Source organism: Anas platyrhynchos, chromosome 9 (genome assembly GCF_047663525.1).
Source record: "Anas platyrhynchos isolate ZD024472 breed Pekin duck chromosome 9, IASCAAS_PekinDuck_T2T, whole genome shotgun sequence".
In the NCBI taxonomy this organism is placed as follows: domain Eukaryota; kingdom Metazoa; phylum Chordata; class Aves; order Anseriformes; family Anatidae; genus Anas; species Anas platyrhynchos.
The window spans coordinates 322,781-345,220 of NC_092595.1; the positions used below are offsets into that span (position 1 = coordinate 322,781).

Genomic DNA, 22,440 nt, shown 5'->3' on the forward strand with positions numbered 1-22,440 from the left:
TTCATTTTCAGAATGAGACATGGGAAAAGGATAATGAAGAATAATGATTAATATACAAACCACTGCCAATCCATGGGGTAAACATAATGTATTTGATTTTGCTGTGTAAAATTCCACCTCAAATGGCATATGTCTAGTTAAGACCAAATATGAAAACCTAAGCTGTAAGATGTTTCTTAAAATAGGTTTCCCGCTGTTAATATGTAATGAGTGCATGTGTTTATTCATAATTGCATTTCAGGCACCCCAAAACTTGAAGAGATGCAGAACCATGAACAGAAGTCAACTTTTTAACATATGCTACATTTAACACTGAGTGTAGTATTTGCTGCAATGACAAAACGTGAAAGGAGACTTTAGTTTGCCATGCTCCATCCTATACAGAGAAATGCAGGCAGCAAGAGATACTCTGTTCCCATCCCAAACCTGCTGTATGTTTCAAAAAAAAGTCCAATTTCCTAATGCTATTAATGTAAATTTCATTTCAGCAGGCCTTGGTAGTAAACACTGAGATGGCATTTCTCCCCCATGCCCCTCCTCCTGCCTTGCACCACAGATAGTTTACTCATCTGTTGCCATTGCCAGTGGGGATGTGAATGAAAAGAACAGCACTTCATTAAAGGAATTGCTGCATTTCTGAGTATAACTTGTATATTTCATTAAAACTTGCTGGATAAATCTTCTGTCCCAAAAGGCAGTGTCTTCACAAACCTACAGGAAGAGATAAATATGGATTTTTCTTTGGACTATGACCTCCTAGTTTACCATGTGAAGGAGCATAGTTTCCTCACCTTGCCACAAACAGCTGACTACCAGTTGCTGTTTTTATATAATTTTTTTCCTCCCTTTATTATAAGCCCATCAATCCAACTTCAGTCTCTAGCTATGTTCCAAATAGCACACTGGTACTTGAAAGAGGTTCATGCTTGGTTACCTAGCTGAAAAAAAAAAAATCTAGTAGATAGCTACATGTATAACTAGTGTCTGAATTTAAAATGCTTCATGAGTCCTCTGAGGTGTATGTCTACATAAAATAGCATAGTATCATTGACTGTTATCACAAAATGTAATTATTTGTATGACCAGTATAAATAGCTTCGTATAAGTTTGAACCAAACCTTTCATTTACATAAGGAGAATAAACTACTCTGAAAAGATGCCAAAGACAGGAATTAAAACTCACCCTAGAAAGGAAAGATAAGTGCTCATATTTTCAGAGGTGGGAAGAGTACAGGAAAAAGTGACAAGTCTAACAAGTGTTTTTCTTAACAGGTCACCAAGGAACAGAGAAAGGATTTAATGAGCAAAACAAACCAGTACATAATACTGGAAGAGCTCCAGGGCAGTGTTTGAATGAACAGAAGTAATGGGACAGCTAGGTGTAAAATAATAGAACAGGGTATTAAAACAAAATGCAATTCCTTCTGTAAATAGTTAGAATTCAGTAGAGGCAAGAAACATCTAACAGAATTCTAAGTAGCATTCATTATAAAAAAAATGAATTTAGTGAGAAATCAATATAATGACCATCTAAAAGGCTAAGTCCTAGTGGCTGGTATAATTGAAACCTGCCAGTGAATGATTAGGATGGAGAAAGTGAACACGCTGGCATTTAACTTCAGAAGTGTTATTTCAGGGAAAGTAAGGGACTAATTAGAATGGCCTGGAAGTTAGCATTACAAGCTTGTAAACTCCTGGTAGTCTGCACATAAATCCAGCTCTCCCTTATCTCCCAGTGTGTGCCATACAGGGGCATAAAGAACTAGGGATAGAGGAGGGAGAAGTGAATCTTAAAATAGTGAAGCAGTTTGGTCAGTAGTGAATTATCTTTCTTCCTGAGTTTGGGAAGAGAGTGAACAACTTTAGAACTACCCTTAAAAACACCCACCCCAACTTTAAAGCAATTCTGCCTCTTCTCTGCATTAATTTTCCTGAGTGGTGAATTGTGAGTAGTGGTATGACCTAATAAACTGTTACCTCAGAACTGGCTGGAGCAGGACTATATTGAGGAACATTACACTGTTCAGGGTCTAGCCTGCCAGTTAATGCTGCTAATCACCAAGAGAAGGGCAGTAAGTACACCGCTGTGCATGTGACTTTGTTGTGTCAATAGAATTAAACTGATAAAGTCTAAGATAAAGTATTTTATTGTAGCTCTTTTAGTACCTTTCTGCAAGGAGGAAAAAAACCCAACAACTTTGAATGCGGAATGAACCTATATCAGAAATTAAGCTCTTAGCATTGGAGAATTCAAGTTGTTTTTAAGTTGTATATAATCTGGAAATTAGTAGAGGGGTTAAACGTGATGGAGTCAAATTTGATGAGCATTCAGGCTATTCAAGAAATATACTTTAGGTAGATTCTGTTAAATAATGTGTGCAGACACCATTTTGCTGTGGAAATCGAACAGCATTTGGGAAAGTAGTTTTAGCAACGATTTCTCACAAGAAGTAGTAGCTATAGCTAGGTGACAATGTAGATGCCTCCTCTGTACATGTGCTCAGAACAGGGGATTGAGCATAAAGAAACGTTAGGTTGAATAAGGAATGGGAGGGTAAGTACTTGGTATGTGCTTATGTTACTCCTGCCTCTGAGGTGCCATTACAGGTAATTCCTGATGTGATGGCCTCATTATTGAAAAATTTCAATCAAAAATAAAAATCCTGTAATCAGAATGTAAGTGCAATTTTAAGTTTGGTTTAGGCAAAATTTAGATACAGAGCAAAACACATTCTGATATAACAATTTCATTGTAAAAGTGAGAGGTTTGCATCCTCTGTATTAGAAACTACCAAAAGTGAACTTGTTCTGGGCTGTGGGTTTGTTCTAGTCTGTTTCAGTTTTAGCACTATAACAGACATTAAAGGTGGAAGGTACAGCTCAGACCCTAAGCCACTCAAGCAGCCAGAGGAGATAAATATTGCGTACGTGAAGGCTTCAGTTAGAGGGGGTGCTAGGAGCAAAAGTAGGTGCAACGGTTACACTGAAGACTAAGATGAAGGGAGAGATAGGGGAGAGCAATGGCATCTTGATGGTAACATCCAAGCAGCAAGTAACTGGCACTGTCAGGACTAGGAAAAGCATCACCTTAGCTGAAGATTAACCTCTATCTAAGGTCTGGGCTTTTCTTTCTTCTCCCCCTCCCTCAAATTCCCATTGTTTACTATCAGATCTTAAAAGGCACACTGCTTTCACCTGACTCTTGCTTTCAAAGTACTTTGGTAGCAGACACACCAGAAGCCTCATAGATGCTGTTTAGCTGGCAGACCTTAAGCCTCTTCCCTACCAGAGGGGAACAAGCTCTAATCCTACTGAATAGATTGTGTGGCAGAGGTCTCCTCTTGCTTCTGTTTTTCCTTTTTTTATTTTTTATTTATTTTTTTTTTACATTTTCATAGGATGGGAAACGCTGTAAAACAGCTGGGAATGCACTCCCTCTTTTGTCTGGTAAACGCAGAGGTAGCCAAAAGGAATCTCGTAATTTAGATATATCTACATTAAAGGCCTTTTATAAAGGCTTAGAATTTTGTCCTTTAACTAGAGTGGTATTATCATACTATTACTATTTCACAAACCTTACAACTGCACTTTGATCAAGTATTAGAGTAGTCAGCCATGCAATGAGGAAGGGCTTCAGAGGATAGTTGGAGGGGGAAAAATTACAAACAGTCTTGTTTTGTTTGGTTGGAATAAATTTATTTCATCTGTCTGTAAACAAGGTGTTTTTAATAGTTATGGCATTTTTTGAAATGCATATTAAATCAGATGAGTTAGACTGTATCCCAGATGTAACAAAGTGCAGGGAAAGAAATGGACAAATCAGCAACAAGAATTTGTTTAAATCTGTACATTATCCACAAGGCCCAACAATAGAAGCAAATACTAGAATGTCCCTAAAGTAGTGCCATTCAAAAGAAACCCTTGTAGTCAGTTAAAATCCATCTCACAATAGCAACAGTTCATTTTTTTTAAACAATAGTATGGCACAGAATACATATTAAAAAATTCATCACAAGACAGCCAAGTCAGTTATTCCAACCAATACCATCTCCCATTTATTCTTTTGTATACAGAGTTCTGCAGTTCTCTTTAAATGGACATACAAGTTAGTACCGTGCCTGAACTGAGAGTTTGGTTACAGACATTTCAAATGACTAGTGCACAAGGCAGTTCACTCCATGATTTCTGCAGCAAGGGTGTGACAGGCCAAATGAAGATTTTAGATTTGAAATGGCATCATTTTGACAGGTTAGCTTTCAAACTACCAACCTTCATCTGAATAATGGCTTCAGAGCAGCAGAACTCTTTAACCAGTAACTAATCTGGCAGAAAGACTGGAGTCAGTCAGCACTCCCAGAATAGCTGAAGGTGGCAGTTTTCCACAATGATATTGCAATTTAATTAAAAAAAAAAAAAAAAAAAAAAGAACAACCCAAGCTGCAAATTAAAATTGGTCCTATGAAAAACTGAAACCAGACACACTCCAGATGGTTATGTTGGGATATCTAATGTCCATAATGGCAGCCTTTTACAATTTAACTACAGAACAGGAGCTGGCAAAAAAAAAAAAAAGTGCCTGAGCTATTGCAAAGATGGAATGTCCCTGGGGATTCATTTGGGATGGTGGTTGTAAGGTCATGGGAGGAAGTGCATCTGTACCCTTTGATAGTTTTGCGATTGCACTTATTAAGCAGTACAAGCTTCATATATCATGAAGAAAAAGTGAGACTTAAACCTACAGTGAAGTGCAACAACAAAACTAATTTAACATTAATAGCTTTTGAGTGGCAAATTGGTTAAACAAACCAGGCACTATAAAAATAGGTGTAAGCAAACATACGTGGATTAAAAAAAAAAAAACACACAACAAAAACACAAGAGGGGAAAGGGACAGAAATAAAGATATGCATGCACTTTTTCCTCCCAACCATGCTCTATGAAAGGAAGACTAGTGAGCTGTGTAATTGCTCAAAGTGCTGAAGAGGCATCGATCAAATTAGATTGTACAATCGGCACCTTGTTTAGTATTTAAGTTGTTTTAGTTGTCAATACACACTAATTGCTAAGACAAAGCAAAGCCTACACTTGGCATATTCCCCTCCCAATAGTTTTTCAAGGTATCATGCATATCATCTTTGTGGTGCAGTAATGGTGCCAGATACGGGATTTGGTTACACACAGTGGTTAACATACAAATGAACAAAGGGTAACTGGAATTATGACATTAGAAAATGGGTAAATAAAAAACGCAAACTACCATCTACAGTCTGGTAGCACTGAACACAACTGGATGGTGATGAAGACAGTTGCTAGCTGGATGGGGAGAGGCTGCTTAGACGTCAGACCTCCTCAGGTATAAAGCCAGTTCATATGCTTTCTTGTTGAGTGTCCCTCCATGGACACCTTCCTTTCCCATGACTATAACCAATGCTGGAGTACACAAGGAAACAAAACAGAAATGAACAGAATTAAAGAAAAAAAAATAACACCTTTCCCCACCAACAAAGGGATACAAAGGAGACACAGGTTCATACCCCATCACCCTGCATTGCTAATAAAGTTTCCAGAATGTAAGGTTTAAAGCTCACCGCCAGGAAAGTTTAATAGCAATCTTCCCCTAGTACTTAACAGTCTGCCTAGCAACTAGAACCCAGAGTCTCTCAAGTATTTTGCCATTGAGTATGCCTTCTTATTCAATCCGCCTCCATGGACCCCTTCTTTGCCCATTACAAAGACCAAGACTGAAAGAGAAAAGAAAAAAGTTTTAAAAAGTGCGTGTTAGACAAGGAAATAATGCAAGTTTTAGGCAGCGCAATAAACACACTCAAATTCAAGATCTAGTACTTTGGTATTAAGCTAGTTTTACAGGAATCTTGTAAAAAATACAGATGTAGACAGGGCTGGGAGAAGGCACAGGTTATTCTTCGGGTAAGCCATGAATTCATCGCTTAAAAAAACATATAAAAATTTAAGAAACGCCACCAACTACCTCAAAAAAGAACTGTAGTGCCTATCCACCATCTGCTATCGCCCAGCCAGGAAACCCTGGCTACATGTTAAAAAACAAGGGGGAGAAAAAGCGGTGTCAGGGACAAAAGTAGGTGTACACGTAGAAGAACTGTGACGCTGAGGAGCACAAAAGGTAATAGTCATGTCTGTAGTGGACACTGCCAGTCAGTCTAAGAACCAGAATAACTCTTATTGCTAGCAAAAAAATCCATAGGGTCTGACCTGGACTAAGACTTATCATGCAATAATATGACTATAAAGCATGCTTCACGTTTTGCATAAGACAAAGATTTTAATGCTGACTCCAACTAATCTCAAAACTCTGGTGATGAAGTGTCCCAGCTGTCTTGCCAACAAGAACATGGTAAGGCTCTTCAGCAGTACACACCATCTGCAAGTTGCCAGCAGATGTCACTAGCAGGTACACAGACACACTAAGCACTGTTCTCTCAGAAGCCCAATTGTTTCCCAAGTTAAGCACAGTGTAATTGGAAATCCTGCAGTCAGCCTACCTACAGGTGATTGTACATCTCCATAGCAATTCACTCAGAAAAGGCTTAAGACAGACAGTTCTCACTAGCATTTCATAATTTGCAGCAAGGAGTCAGAACTCTGCTCGTTTTATTTAAGTGCTGTGAACACTTGCCACCTGGCTTTAACTTACAGACAAATTTTGCCTTTTTTTAAAAAAACTTTATACGCAGAAGTCCAGTAATCAACAATTTATTCTACAGCCAGATAAAAAACGCTAAGCTAGGTATTCTGAACACAATGCATACTGCTTGTAGCCAGTATTTTCAGGCTTTTTTTTTTTTTTTAAACATTCGAGCATAATGCCTTCTCAGTAGCATGTTTTGCTGGAATTTAAGTGAGAAGCACAAGGAGTAGACAAACTAGCATAAAGCAAGTTTCTCCCTGATACCAAATTGGACAGGCATTTTTTCCCCAAAGACAGACTTCAGAGAGCTCAATAGTAAGTGCAAGAAGAGTTAGTGTAGAACTTGTTAAAAGGCAAGTGGAAGTAGCTCATACAAGAAATTCACTTCTGTGCAGAATAAACTTTCAGTTGAGACATTTTCAATGTAAAAGCTTATTTCACTATAAATCGTTAATGTATCCCTATGGTATTCTACTGTAAACTTCAGTTGCTGGAGTAAATTTGCCAACTATATTGCAATAACCAGGTCCTTCTTGCCTGAGATCTCGTCAACCGTTTCACAGCCTAGCACCCAACCGTGATCACACATGGGGGAACCAGGACAAGTGTTTAATCATAGGCAAAAATCTAGTTAATCAGCCAGACCACCGCCACCCACCCTGATTAACCATTAAATACAAGATTTTGGATTTAGTAACCGGAGCCTATGCCCATACTGTTAACTGAATGATCTACGAGTGAGTTAAATCCCGCTTACCTCGGCCAGCTCTGCCTACAGCAACGTTGTATGTCGGCTCACCACCTTGACTCTTTGTCCTGATGTCCATTGTGCAGTCACCATCAACATACAGGCTATCTCTGATCACAGAGCACTTCTTTGCACCAAGGGTCAGACCGTTGGTGAAGAAACCCTCTCGGTCTTTTCCTACAATCATATCTATTTCTACTGGCTGTCAAAGAAAAAAGTCCAGAGTTAGTGCTCCTTTATCTTATCGCCCAATCTCTACTTTAAAAGCGTCCTGACCCTGGCCGAGAGAATTAGACAGAAAGCTTCCCCTCGTTCCCACCAGGAAGTACTCCAGCACACACTGCTTTGTTAGCAGGAGTATGCACTGCGCTGCTCTGCTGCCCCTGGAAGCGGTGGAACTGCTGTCCCGAAACCCTTCATGGCCTCCGCGGTGCTGGGTACCAAGGCGTCGTCAGCGGAAGCACCGGCGGCCGAACTTACGGAGTGCCAAACGCGTTTCGGTGCCCGCAGGAGCCGGGTCCGACCCCGAGCACAGCGCAGGCGAGCCGGCCGGCCCTCCGCCCCTCGCGGCCGGAACGCCGGGGGCCGGCCCCCGGCGCCTGCCCTCGCCGAGCGGCTGCCGCGGCCCCTGCCGGGCGGGGCACGGCCCCGCAGCGGGGGCAGCCGCGGCACGGCCCGGGAGGGGGGCGCCGCGGGGGCCGGGCCCCGGCCGCGACACGAGGCGGCGGCCGCCGCAAAGTGCAGAGTCACGGCAGGCCCGGCCCAGCCGCCCCGCGCCGCGCTCGGCCCCGGCCCCGGCCCCGACACCGGGCCCGGCGCGGGGCGGGAGGGGAGGGGACGGGAGGGGGCCGCGGTGCCGCAGGGCCCGCCCCGCGCGGCGCCTCCGCACGGGCAGCGGGAGCCGGGCCCGGGCCCGGGCGGCAGCGGGGGGAGGACGGGCAGGGCTGGGGGAGGGGAGGGAGGGAGGAATCAATGGCAGTGCGCCATCTTGGCGATGGAAAACATGGAGCCAGCGGCGAGGTGGGCATTCACGAACGCCGCCTACGCCGCGCACGTAAGCCTCGCCGCAGCGCCGGGCCCAGGCGCAGGCAGCCCTACGCGAGCCCCGCCGCGCGCGGCCTCTCCCGCCGCGCCGCCGCCTCCCGCGGCCCCCGCGCGCCGGCACCGGCCCCCGCCCCCGCGCCCAGGCCCGGCTGCCACCCCCGGCTGCCACCCCCGGCTGCCACCCCCGCGGCCGCGGGCGGACGGAGACAAAAAGGCGGCGCCGCGCCGCGGCTCCCCCCCCCCCCCCCCGGCCCGCCTCAGCGGCTCTGCGGCGCGGGCCTGCCGCCGCCCCCCCGCCTCTCCCCCCCCCCCCCCAACACCCCGGGGCGGCCGCCGATCCCCCCCCCCCCCGCCCCCCGCAAGGTGCCCCCGTCCCCGGGCCCGCCCGCGGGCGCCCCATCGCCCGGCGCCGCCGCCGCCCTCACCGTGATGCTCTGGAAGATGCCGCCGGCCGTGGCTGCCCAGACGTACTTGGCGTCGCAGTACCCCACAATGGCGGCCTCCTGGCAGCAGCCATCGCACATCAGGTTGTCCACGTAGCTCTGCCAGCCGGCCATCTTCGGCGCCGGGCGGAGGCGGGAGCGAGCGGGGCGGCGGCGGGCAGCGAGCGGCGCGGCGCGGGCCGGGCGGCTGAGGCGAGGCGAGGCGCGGCGCTCCCTCTCCTCTCCCTCCTCCTCGGCGAGCGGAGCCGAGCGCTGCAGCGAGCGGCGCGGCGCGGCCCAGCCCAGCCCAGCCCAGCCCAGCCCAGCCCAGCCTCCCTCCTCCTCCTCCTCCTCCCCCTCCCCTCCCCTCCGCGCTGCCGGCGCCGGGGGGCGGGGGCAGGAGGGGCCCGGCCCGGCCCCGCCCCCCCCCCGGCGGGGCTGCGGCGGGGCTGGGGGGGGCCGGCACCCCGGGGGCGGCCGAGCGCGGTGCCCCCGGCCCGGCCCGGCCCTGCGAGCGGTGCAGCCCCGGTTCCGCCGCCCGCAGCCCCTCGCCGGCGCTCCGAGCCGGGGAGCCGCGAAGGCTGCGCTGGCGCCCCGCGCCCCGCCTCGGCACGCGCGGTCGCTGCCGGGGTGAGTGCCCGGGGCGGCCTCGGGGCTCCGCGCGGTGCCCGCTCGGAGCCTGCCCGGGGAGCGCGGGGGCTCCGCGGGCCGCGCCCTGCCCTGCCCTGCCCTGCCCTGCCCTGCCCTGCCCTGCCCTGCCCTGCCCTGCCCTGCCCTGCCCTGCCGGCCGGAGCGCCGTGTCCCGGCGCCTCGCCTCGCCGGCAGCAGCTGGCAGCGTCCTGCGGGAGAGCGCCGCCGCCCCGTGCCGCCGCCCCGTGCCCCACCGCTGGCTGCGCGTCCCGGTTCTGTGTCGGGGGGGTTCTGTGTCGGAGCGTTGGTGCTGTGCGGAGGCGGCGGGCTCCCCACCGTAAGTACTAGCGTGGCGTATTTTATTCCTGCGTGATTTTGTAGGTGGCGGTTTGGGGTTGTGTTCCTCCCTCCAGGTTGCACCGAGTTCCTGTAGCAATAATGTATTTTCCAGCTTTGTTTATGAGAGGCCCAGATTTACCGCCACCGTTGGCGTTTGGCTGCTCAGAGGCTGCCCCGCTGGAGGCTGCAGCGGCGTCCTCCGAACGGGCGTGCTGGGGCGGCTCCTGGGTCGTGCCCGCAATCCAAGTGGGGAGGGTGGGGTGGCGCCTCCCTGCCGAGCGGGGCAGCCCGGCCTTCCTTGGGCTCCATTGGGGTTCCTGGGAGGCTGTTGAACTATGAAGTGGCCTTCCACGCCGTTTGCTTTGAAGCTTTAATTCAGGAAGTTGGAGCTCATACCTGAATTTCCCGAGGCATAGAATACAGCGATTGAAACTGTCTTTTCCTGTGGCTACATCTCCCAGTAAGAATATTCACCAGCTTTTTACAGTCAGCATACCTACAACATACTTGAGGGTGTTCTTAGTCCTTTTAAAACCTAATTCAGTTGTCATGAGATTGACTGTTGTTCAGATACTAATAGAGTTTGCTTAGATTACTAGATACTTCTAAAAAGAGCTTATTTTGCATCTTTTAGCTTAATTCCATAAACGTTTCCTCTATTTTATTTTCACAGTGCCTTTGCCCCTCTGAATTTGGACCACACCAGAACTTTGCTTTATACTTTTCCTGCCATCCATGGGTACCAAAAATGTTTTCATGGCCTTGCATGTGCTAGCAATGTATAGACTGTAAATTTGCTTTTGGCTTTTTAAATAGCTAAAACTTTCTGTGACGTATGGATGGATCTCATCATCCTCCCTCCTGATTCTTTTCATGGGAGGGAGAGAAAGAGAGAAAGTTTTCTTCTGTTGCTGTTGAGGGCCACTTCTCATTTTTTGTGCTCCCTTCTAGGAGGTTAGGAGGTCCCAGTTCAGCTTTATTACCTGCATAGAGAGAATGCGTCATTCTTAAACGAGCAAGAGTTGCCTCAGTTGGTTGTAGTGTATGTTAGCTTATGTAGTCATTATGGTGCTGTTTTTATGGATGCTACTGCAAGAGCACATTTGAGTCTGTTGGGTTTAAGAAAATGAGGATGTGCTCTATGTGTTAAAGACTAAGCGAGAGGATTTCCAGTTCTATTCTTTGATACAAGCATAATTTGAATCTTTGACCTTGTTCATTGTTAAATGAAGAATATAGATATATTAAAAATATCATTAAAATTGGTAGATGTGGATTGTTTTAACATCAGTATCTGTATGTATGAAGTGGTGCCATCTGACCATAAGCTATATAGTTAGGATGAATAGTAGCTAAATTGTGATTTTCTGTGCACTTGTCTCTTTTTGCATTCAACCTGGTAGTTCTACTTTCTGGAAGGTATTTGCACACTGCTGCCACTTTTTTTTTATGCAGCTTGTAACGGTTACTAGTCTTCAATTCAGAACTTCGTCTAAAATTTATATTGGACCACATCAAAGAAAAATAATCATTTGAAATAGTTTGAAAATATAGACTGTATTTAACTAGAACATATGATTTATAACTTTGTGAGAAACTTTACTTTTATATCAGTAATGTAAAAGTTGAAAATGACCAAAAATCTGAAGCAGTGTGTATATTTTGTGAGTAAAATAACGTGCAGTGTTCTATCATGCTTTGTAACTACCAGAATTGCTGCTGTGCTCAAAATGGTTGGAGAGCTAAAGGTAAGACTTCTTGTGATATCCCTCATTCTTCCAGTTTTTCACCAAATTGACCCACCTGGAGAAAACATTAAACATCACTTATTTATAGACAGGAAGAATAAGTGGCCAGTAAAAGCAAGATCGTCTTCTGTGTGAAAATTAAACCTTACAGAGCTAACAGAAAAATATCCAAAATATAGTTTTGCTTGGTTTTTGTCATTTTTATTTTCATTTTTAATACAGAATCTACTGAGATACAGAATTTTCAAATGAAAAGTTATTTTCAAAGTGATTGTCTTACTGCTGTTAATCGAAAACTTAGCATTCTGGGGGAAAAGAATCACGGCTACAATCAGTCTACCTGAAATCATGGAAAGAAGATTCCACACCATGAATTTCCAGTGGCTTGACAGCGGCATTTCATGTAGGACCTGTGAGCTAGAGTTCATTCAGCATTAACAGTTACAAGATTAGCTTGTGGTACTGCTCTTGTTACTTCCTCTCTAGACCATATTGTGTTTCCTGTGGCAATCTTTGTCTTCACCACAAGTGCTTTCGGAAGTACAGAGGGTAAAACTGATTTAAAAGTGTTATGAGTTAGCAGATTCAGTTCTGTTGATTAAAAGCCAGGCAGCAAGAAGTATGCTGCCTCGTGACCTTGTGGTGATAACCAGAGAGCAGTGTGCAGAGTGCTTCCCCAGCTAATTAAGTAACTTGGCTAAAAAACAAGGAAGCCGCCAAAGGCTGGGATGAGTGTTAACTGAAATAAATGGTAGAAAGTTAATATTAATGAGATGAAAACTTGAAGCTAACTTTGAGAAAATAGGGTGTTACAAAATGCAACAAAGGTTAGATTAAGAGTACAATGCAAAGTTTTTTTGCGTAGCTACGTCTGCACTTAAAGTCATATCAAATGCTAGCATAGTTCTACTTGCACTAAGAAGAGCCCTGTGTAACAGCACTTGAAACCATCCAGAAAGATCTGCAAAAAGAAAAAAAAATTCTGGCATCTCCTGCACCATTTGGGAAAGATGGGTTTAACTCCCTGTACAGATGTTGGTTTCTTTTTTGTAGATCAGGCTTGCCTGATACAGCTTTACCATGTAGGTACCTCAGCAAAACCTTTGTCTTGCTAAGGATTAATTCATTAGGTAAGAAGTTGAGAAGAATTTCTCTTCTTTGTCGTTTACTCAGCCATCAAATTAAAAAATAACAAAGCTCACATGTAACTTCTAAATCAAATGCAGGCTTAGGGGTGCTTGCGATGTCAGATGATAGGGGTATGAGATTGCTTCTATTTAAGTTGCTTCCAGAAACAGTGGCTTTAAATCTGAGGACAATTCTTTGTGGGCCAGATTTATAGGCTGTCTAGTCAGGGAACTAAAAAGTATGCCCAGAATCATGAAACTTTGCACAGCTTTTGGATTTTTAAGATAAGTTTGTGATCTTGTCAGCAGCCAACAAACAAAAATCCTTAATCCTATAATGTCTTGTGTATGTAATTTCTAACTTGGGTGTGTGAAATTTTGAAATCTAGTCAGTTTATAGGTAGCTTGACGCAGGTGAGGGAGAGTGGGAGCATGTTCCGCTGAAGCTATTTTATTTTATTTTATTTTATTTTATTTTATTTTATTTTATTTTATTTTATTTTATTTTATTTTATTTTATTTTATTTATTATTTTATCCAAGTTCATTGGTGATTCATTTCATGCCTTTGTTAATTGATCTTTTTGGTGGGTGAAAGGTTGTGTAGAAGTGATCTGAAGAATGCAAACTAAAACTAAGAAATGCAGTAGGGAGCTGGAAAAGTATGAAGTAAGAGAGAAAACAGAAAATTAGAAAATGGAACATAATAAGCATGGGTTCTAAAGACAGTTGTTTTTTCATTGTTTGGGGTTCAACAAGAGTATCTAACTTATCACTGCATGAAGTCCATGCCTCCACTCTTTGTGTAGAGCACTGACTGAGCTGAGAAATGATGTTAGATGAGAAAGAACAGCATTTAAGTCTTCCCAGGCTTCATCTGTTTGTTTGTTTCCCTGTCAAAGTTAAATGGAAGATAATTCTGCTTTTTTAACAAATCTGCATTTTTGCACTGTTAGCAGGCATTAAGGAAAAAAAAAACAACACACTTTTCCTAATGCAGCATTACACTGAGGGTGCACTGCAGTAATGCCAGGACTCTTTCATGCTTAAAATGATCCAAACGTCAGCAGCAGCTTCCTGGCAAACCATGTATTTGTCACAATCTGGCTCCAGTTTTTGGCTGTCTGTGCAAGGTCATGTTCCAGTTACTGAACTGACAAAACTTTGTTTTTCTAGCTCACAATTTCTTTATATGATTGGTTTTGCACTGCTTTCTGCTGCTTTTTCAGTCTACTGCATTGCAAACTAGGAAATTTGAAGGTTTTTTTCAGTACATTATTTCCTTCATTGAGCTTTCTTTCAGTAAAAGTATGTGTAAATATGTCTATCTGGGTGATATTTCCTTTTATGATCATAAATAATTTTTCTGTTGATGCTTGTTATTTGTTAAAAGTGCAAAGGGTTTCTGGATCACAGATGCATACATTTGTTTATCATATGTAATGTCTACCCAAAACATTCACTGTCTACAAAGCACTTAATAATTATTCTGCAGTACGGAAAGCAATATTTTTCCCAGATAAATTATATAGTTACAACCTTACACTGCTCTGTAAAATTACGAATATATATTATTTTTGGAATAAACCAGAAACTACTAAATGCTTTTTTCCTGCAATTCTTTTTTTAACTGAGTACCCAAATTCTCTCTAGCCAGAAAGTACTTCATTTTAGCTATGAATAGCAGTCAAACTTCCTGCTGTCTGTTCCAAAGAAGAGCCAGTCTATGTATATTTAATATTTAGAATCTTTCTGTATTAATTTATCATATGAAGTAATATTTCGTTTCAGCACCCAGAGAATTATTTCTGCCATAGATGTTGTGGTTTTCTCTCAATTACATCAATGCAAATAAATACTGCGTTTTTGAGAAACAAAGTATGTGAACATTATTCTGTTCAAATTTGTCTACCTAGTCACCAAAGAAGATCAGGGAAAAGTTTTAAAATACATGAATTATGTGCTTAGAAAAGGTGTACTTATGAAAATCTAATGTTGCTGAACTGTAGGGTGTCAAATCTGGTGTGGATGAAAGAAAACATTAAAAACAAAAATGAGAGGAACAGGGAAAAGTATAATCGAGTAAAGGGGAAAGTAACCTAAGAATTCTCAATTTTTTTTCTATTTTCGTTCATAAAATTTTCCATTTTTTGTTTTTATACCTCACTGAAGCTAAGGAAACAGTACTACATCTCAATCAAACAGCTATTAGGATAAGTAAACATGTTGAAAATGCTAAGTTGAAGAAATTCTACAAAGGGTAAAGAAAACTTAGAGTGGGAGAGTGAAGCAGGCCCATTTCAATATTGCAGTTAACTGACATCTGTTTAGACCTGGTTAATGGCTTAAGAAAGACAGGCTTACATTTGTGTGCCATTTTTGTGTATGGATTTTGCTTTCCACCTGCTCCCCTCCAACTCCCTGGTTTTAAACCAGTATACATTTTCCATGTGGTAAGTGTAAATTGAGTCTGAATCTTGGCTTATGTGCTGTTTTGAAGTGGGCACTGTTTTTTTTATTACCAATGTTTACAGCAGTTGGGAGCGGACCTTTTTAATAGCGTTATGAGTGGTAGGAAGAATCCAGTCATCTGCTATGTGATTCTTGTTGCACTCTTGTCCATCTTCCTGGAGTCCTCATACAGAAATTCAGCTTGCACAAAGTCATTGGATCACATTTAGATAGGAGCAATTGTGGAGCACTCTGCCCTTGGTCATGCACATTTCAAACAGTGTGTGCTGAGGTTATGTGGAAATGTACATGGGAAAGATGCATCTAACACAACTTGTCTGTACTTACAGTTAAGGTAAATATGAAATGGCAAAGGGTACTTTTTAAAGATTTGTAACTCAGGTGTGTTAACGTTTCTCTAGAAGAGTGAAAAGATTCCTCCTCTTTCATTTTTCTTTGAAACTCAAATGTAAAATGCAGAATGAGGACCACTTTTCTTCAACAAAAATACATGACTTTGATATACCAAAAATTCATATATATATCATAATCAACAATCCATCATATTATTGCTTTGGTTGTTAACAATCTGAGTTACCATCCTGTTACCATGTCCTGCTGGACAAACCTGTGTTTTAACTATTAGTTTAGAATAGTGTGCATAACACAGTTGTAACATAATGCGTTTTTGGTTGCAGAGTTACTAACAGGTACAGTTTTAGCACTTTGCATTGCAAAAAAATGTGGAAAAACATTGGAAGAGAACATTAGCACCAACTAGATTTTTTTTTTTTTCATTTTCTTTCATTAAAGACACTTTCTCATGGCGTCATCAGAGGATGTCTTTTGAGAAAATAATGGTAAATGCTGGCTAGTAGTCAAGCCATGTATAAAACCATTAGGGCCCAAGTTTTTCAAAACCATTAATAACCTATTTGTAGATATGGCTTAGTTGGATGAATTGGAATATGTGCTCTTTGGAAGAAAATGGAACTGCTTTACTAAAATAGGACAGCTTGGAGGCAGCATGTAGACAAATGCGTATTTTTTTCTCAAAATCTACTGCTGGTGTAGAAGTTGAGACAGTCATCAGTCAAATGATGTCTGCAGCAGTGGAAATGGCAGTTCCTCAAATGCCAGCTTATACGCTTTTCCATCGTATTCTTTTATAATGTATTTCTATTGGGCACAGTTTTTTCTCGTTCTTCTTCACATATTTGTCTCTAGTTCCAACTTTTTTTTTTTTTTTTTTTTTTAAAGAGAAGTAGTTAGTGGTGAAAAATTACATTTCACTCTCCATGCTTAAAGCATTGTAACTGCTTGGTAGTAGTTTCTGATATTTATTAGTTTGAGAGAATAATAATTTTTATCAAATATCATTAAGGACTAATCAGAAAATGTGTGGCTTTGTGGAAAAAAATGTTTCTAATTTAAATGAGTAAATATTTTGTGTATATATATTTGCTATTTTAGAAACTATATCCTGTAACAGGAAATAGAAATGTCACAAAAGGATTTGCAATTTTAACCACAGTACAAACATGATCGCCTTACAGCATGCAGAATGGTAAATTGAGTTTAACAAAGATTAATCGAACCATTCTGCTAACTTTGCTGAAGTTCCTTTGTTTCTTTCTTTCTTCTTCCCTTCTGTCAATTCCCCTGCTCCCTTTCCCTGTGCTTTATCTTTCTTTTAGCTGTGGACTGTTGTTTTTTTGTGTTTTTTTTAGCATTAATTGGGAATTCTCTTTTTTTTTTTTTTTTTGCCATTTTATACATACTATTAAATACCACTACAGTAAATTCCAGAATTAAAACAAAGATTTTATTTATGAACTGCTTTGCTGAAAGAAAGGAGAAAGTAACCAGGAGGTACATCCAAAAAACAGAATATAGGCACTTGCTCATAAGTTTCTGTCCTGATGCCAGCTTTGTTTCTGGCCTGGCTTTGGGTGGCGAAGCCTGCGAGGGCACACGTTGCAGGTGTGCAGGTGTCAGGCCCTGTGGGATGAAGTGGCCTCTGCAGCTGGGCTGAGCCTTTGCTGTGTAGCAGTTTGGAAGCACTTGGCAAGGAATGGGAAGTCCAGGAGTGGGATCTGTTTTTCTGAGCAGTTTCAAACACGGATTTTCCCCTTCTCTTGAGAGTACCCTAGCTCCAGGCAGTGGGCTTCAGGGAGGAGTGCTCTGTGTTCCCTCCCTGCCTGCACCCGCTGTGTTCACTGGATCAGGAGAAGGTCAGTAGTGCAGAATATTACCATAATAATCGTACATTGCTGCCACGGAGAGAACTGCCTGAGTGGAAGCTTGGTTCCACAGACTGGGATGTGCGCATTTGGAGAATGTTGTCTGTATCCAACAGGTATCTTCTGTTTGGTACAAGACACAGCATCTTTAAAATTAAGCCCTTATACAATGTAAGAGTAATTCCAACTGACTTCCCTTTGTGTGTTTGAGCCGTTAGGCTTGCTGCTTCTTGATAGTTTGGTAAGCGTGTTTGCTATTTTTTGACTGCAAGTCTTTCAGTAACTTCCAGGACCCTGGCACTAGATGGAGCTTTAATCTACTTGCACTTCCAGGTCTTAAGTTTAGCTGCAAGCTAAAAAGATGGAAGAATAAATGAAGATATGTATGCCTGCTGTTAAATTTACAGTGCCCTTTTTTCCATTTGTTAGCAGAGTGGTGTAAATGATAAAATAGCAGAACTTCCTCTATCCAGTAGGTGGTTTATAATCATGCTTACTAGCACACTTTAATGTACTCTCAAGCTCATGGGAGAAGCTGCTATAAAATAGATGTACTGAAAATGTGCTGTATATTTAAGCTAATAATTAGGCTGTTCTGAGTAAAGGTAATGCCATTTTCTGAATGAAATCTCTGTTTATATATCAGGATGGGGTGGGGGTGACCAAGCCGTCTGTTTGCTGTGCTCATTCAATAATGCATTTGCATTTTTACTTCGTGCTACTAAAGCCAACAATTTAGAATCATCTGTTATCAGTCACTTCATTTTTTTCTCCATGTGTTACCCTTGAAAATATTGAACAAATAAAAACAAATAAAAAACAGCTTTGAAACTGTAGTGTTTAATACTTTTTATTTAGCAAGCATCATGTCTCACAGGCTGCACAGTCCATACCAGAAATTTAACACTGTCTCTGCCTTCTGCAGAAATAAAGGGAAGTACACGTAGATTTTTTGTTGGTTTCCAATGTTCATATCACCAAAAGACTAGTTCAGTCTAAACCATTTTCCAGACAGCAAAGTATCAAATATGTAATCAGTTCCTATTCAGTGCCACTCCGCTCTTTTTTTAAAACGATTTAGTAAAGTAAACCGGGAGATAAATACTTGGAAAAAATCCCAAAGCATACTTGGAATGCTGGATATGATAAACAAGGTTGCGTGTTTCAGCATCTCACTGCCATCTCCTCCTCAAGGTCTAATCTCTCAGTATACTTCACCTTTTATCAGCAGAGCTGAGGGACTCCATGCATACCACAGGATGAAGAATCTTTGTGGAAAACTACATAAATGCAGTATTGTCAGAGAGATGCTTTTGCTCGTATTCGGAGATTTCTACTACAGTACAAAACTGCTAAAGATCCATATTATATAAGGAAGAGGGCATGCTATATTGTGGACAAGTGTTTGCATGTGGCAATCTGTTCACAGTATTGGCTGTTCAGAAGAGGGAAGTATCTCAAACAGTGTTCAGAAAACACCTGTTTAAGAAAGTAATTTTAAAGGGGTGTTTAGTAGCTGACCTGGGAAAATTTGAATAGTTACTTGTGCCTAGATATTTATGTGTATTCAAAGTCATAATTTCCAAGGGAATCAATGGAAGTTTGATGCTTGAATATCTTTTAAAACTGTTTTTGTGAGGTTGTCACCAGTTGTTTTTCAACTGTAAAATGTCATTAGTACTGGTTTCAAAGGAAGAAGTTTGCCACTTTTTGAAGACAGAAGCAAGGGATATACTGGTATATCTGATTCCTCAGCTGCATTTGGAGAGCAGTGAGAAGTTATAATCCTTGGTGACATCAGTGATACAGGGCATAAAAAAGTTAAATGTCATTATTTCTTTACATTTTCTTTTCATTTTACAAATTGTTAGGAAGATTATTAAGGATAAGAACATGCAGGAACAATCTCTGTTACAAACCTAGCAGCTCCTCTGCTGTATGTGGACACCGTGACATTGATTGAGCAGTCTGTTGGCTCTGCTAGGATAATATAAAAAGCTTATCTACAGAAGTAAGCATCATAAAATCTGCACAATACGTGAACTGACTTTTAAATTTCTTTTTAAGAAGTTCTTTAACTCCTTGTCCCATATAGCAATTAATGTGCCTGGACAACTCTTCCTCTTCCCTTGCAAGTGGAAAAGAAGATGCATACTCTACGTTTTTAAAGAGGGATATAGGATTTACCCACAAAGCTTCCTCTGACCTAAAGATGGGGTAAAATTTCCTATTTGTAAATGGGGATGATAGGTTTTAGATCAATGTAAATGTTTACTTAAATAAATGGAAGCCCTGATGTTTGTATAACATCTTGACAATAGGTTCTGGCAATGCAGAATAAAAGAACCTCTGGAAACTAAGGGCTGATTAGTTCATTAGTACATATAGAATGTATACATTATATGTATACACACACACAGGAAGACTATATGTAGGTCTATGTTGTCCAGTGCTTTGTTGTTAGACATTTAATTGATGTCCCAGGTATGGTTTATGCCATTGCTTTAAGAAATCCTTTACAGTTTTAGTAGAACTTTCTTAAGAAAATTTACTTCATACTCGTTCTTTTCCTTCCTTAGATGAATTTCATTGGACCATCCTCATCAAGGTGATTTGTTGGGGGAATTAATATTTGCATGGAGGAAGATTTATATCTGCATTTAGGGTAGTAGAACAGGTGTTAAAGTAAGGTCATAACATTGAATAGAAGGGTACAGAGTAGTCATTTTAAGTGAGGGTAAGAGCTTGCAGAAGGGAAGAGCTGTCTGAAATGTCCCAGGTACTGATTCACTGTTCCTGAGAGTGTCTGACCATTACAAAATCCTTTAGCATCATTCCAGCATTTTCATTAGCACTTCATCGCTTTCACTGGCAGAATGATCAAGGCTTTAACACTTTCTCTGCTTCCTGAAGATTTGTTTCAAGATGGGTTGTTTCCTCAGAACTTTTACAGAGGGGAGGATATCCTGTTCCTTGATCCTTCTGTCCTGTTCTGGAACCATTCTGTGGTGTTGGAGTACATCAGAAACCTGCAGGAGGAAGAAAAAGGGTTGTGTTGTGTTTACTCTTCTGCAGCTGCACTGCTGTTTTGCCGCAACACTGCACAGTTATAAGTCCGCTTTCCCAGTTCTTACTATTATCATTTCTGTCATTTCAGAAGGCCCTCATTTTTTGTTTCGTTCTGCTTTTAGCAGTTCAAATAAATTTGTATTTGAAAATATATTTGTATGAACACTGGTGTATTCAAATACATTGAGTTTAACATAAGAATGATCTGAGAGCTGCTCCAGCTAATTATATTTAATGTGGTATTTCATAAAGTAAGGTGTTTTTTTTCTTGTATAGGAAAAAAGTTAGGTGTTCTTTTTTTCTTGTATATTATTCAGCATCATGGAGATAAAAGATCCCTTAAACTGAGAAGAATCTCATAACATGATGTTTTCACTTGATTTAATTTACTGGCAGATAAAAAATAGCTATTATTTCCAGTCCTGATTGACATACCATAATATATTGCTTCTAACATTTTGCTCCTTATTTCTTGTTTGATTCTTTTCCAGTAGACTAAAGAGCTTTTTAATCTCCAGTGTTTTCTTCCATTGAAGCTATATACACATAATAACCAAGTTGTTACTTTATCTTCATCTTAGTAAGGTATAGACAGAACTGCTCGTGCCTATTGCTGTTAGTCATTTTCCCCTTACTGGGACTGCTGTTGCAGCTCTCGTTTGTGCGTCTGACTTTTTTAGTGTCCACTTCAAATGTAGACACACAAAGCTGTAGTCACAGTTCCAGCATTCTTTGTGCCAATGCCATATGCAAAGCTAAAATCACTGCCTTGTTCCTTATTAATAATTTGCATTTGCTGAAGCACAACCAGTTACTGGAGAGTCACAGGTCCACCTGAGACTCCGCATAGGCAGGTCCATTGTGCTTGGAAGAACTAGGTTATGCTATTTCTTTATCTCATGCAGGAGACTAAATCTATAGTTATGGATATGTGAAATGTAAAACTGATTGGGAAAGGAATCCATATTTTTCTGTAGCATGCTGGGGAATATATTCCTGTGTAATTAATGAGGTTCTCTTTAGGATGGTACACTTTAAAGACTACTACATCAACAAAATGCATTTAAATGTGCAGTATTATAAATTCATACTGGCCCCAGAGGGAAATTAACGTAAATCACTTAACTATTCAAAATGATCCTCCTAACTTGCAGTGGTCAGGCTAATGAAATCAAGCAAGGAAGTAGCAAACCTGCTCTTACCTCTGTTGATGGAAACCCAAAGTAATACTACAGCCATGAATGGAATGAGTTTGGAGCAGTATGTGTTAGCATACTCTGTGAGGGAAGCATTGCTTTCCTAGTTAATTATTAGAATAATTAGAATAATTAGAACTAAGATAGCATTAGTTAATTATTATTAGAAAAAATAGAACTAATCAATTATTAGAATTTGATTCTTGTAATATTTTATTTACTTTCTGTAGCAGATGCTTTTTGAGTTGGATTCATCAGGACAAGGCACTCTACAAATACCATTACAAAAAAATTGTACTGAATTCTTTCCATTTGTTGTGTCATCAGCATGGCAGGATGACAGCACTGAAAACGACAAGTAGAAAAGGCAAAAAGGTATGTTCTTTAGCCACTTGCAGCCTGAATCTGATCATGTCCTGTGCCTTGTTATGATACATCGCATGATCTCTGAATGGTCCCCGATTCAACAGGACTAGGTCCACAGTAACTGTGCCAACCCAAACCATAGAAAGTTAAGCATAAGCTTATGACTGAAAGCTTAGGTCCCGTCTCTTTGAGTATTAATGTCTGTTTTTTTTTTTGTTTGTTTTTTTTTTTTTTTCCCTAGATAAGCTATGTTAATTGGCTGATGAAAAAAGACTAAACAACTATTCATTGATTATGACAATGATTTAATGTTTGTATTTTACTCAGATTTAAACTCAGTAACAGACAAAAAACAGAAGTTGGTAACTGAAATGATGACACCAATAACAAA

The 22,440-nt window shown here is 41.6% G+C and overlaps 1 protein-coding gene and 1 long non-coding RNA gene across 14 annotated transcripts in view; one reads left to right on the forward strand and one right to left on the reverse strand.

Moving 5' to 3' along the window:
* Nucleotides 1-4,025: 4,025 nt before the first annotated feature.
* On the reverse strand, nt 4,026-9,187 carry PFN2 (profilin 2). Of its 2 annotated transcripts, none has more exons than XM_027464740.3 (3): nt 8,885-9,187; nt 7,425-7,617; nt 4,026-5,430 (listed from the first exon to the last, which is right to left on the reverse strand). In XM_027464740.3, exons 1-3 carry the CDS (start codon nt 9,014-9,016, stop codon nt 5,333-5,335), a joined length of 423 nt encoding a protein of 140 aa, XP_027320541.1. In that variant the 5' UTR covers nt 9,017-9,187; the 3' UTR covers nt 4,026-5,332. The 2 variants fall into 2 exon arrangements, with proteins under 2 accessions (XP_027320541.1, XP_027320540.1); XM_027464739.3 differs by having other exon boundaries at nt 4,026-5,741; nt 8,885-9,180.
* A 109-nt stretch (nt 9,188-9,296) lies between these two features.
* The window catches only part of LOC101798394 (uncharacterized), a 95,600-nt gene continuing 82,456 nt past the window's right edge, over nt 9,297-22,440 (forward strand). For 2 of the 12 annotated variants that reach the window (XR_011811520.1, XR_011811519.1), the window contains exons 1-3: nt 9,297-9,848; nt 10,524-21,072; nt 21,914-22,058. This is a non-coding gene — a long non-coding RNA (uncharacterized lncRNA). Of the gene's footprint in view, nt 10,311-10,523; nt 21,073-21,913; nt 22,059-22,440 lie in introns of all 12 variants that reach the window. The other 10 variants (XR_011811523.1, XR_011811524.1, XR_011811522.1 and 7 more) reach the window with 9 other exon arrangements.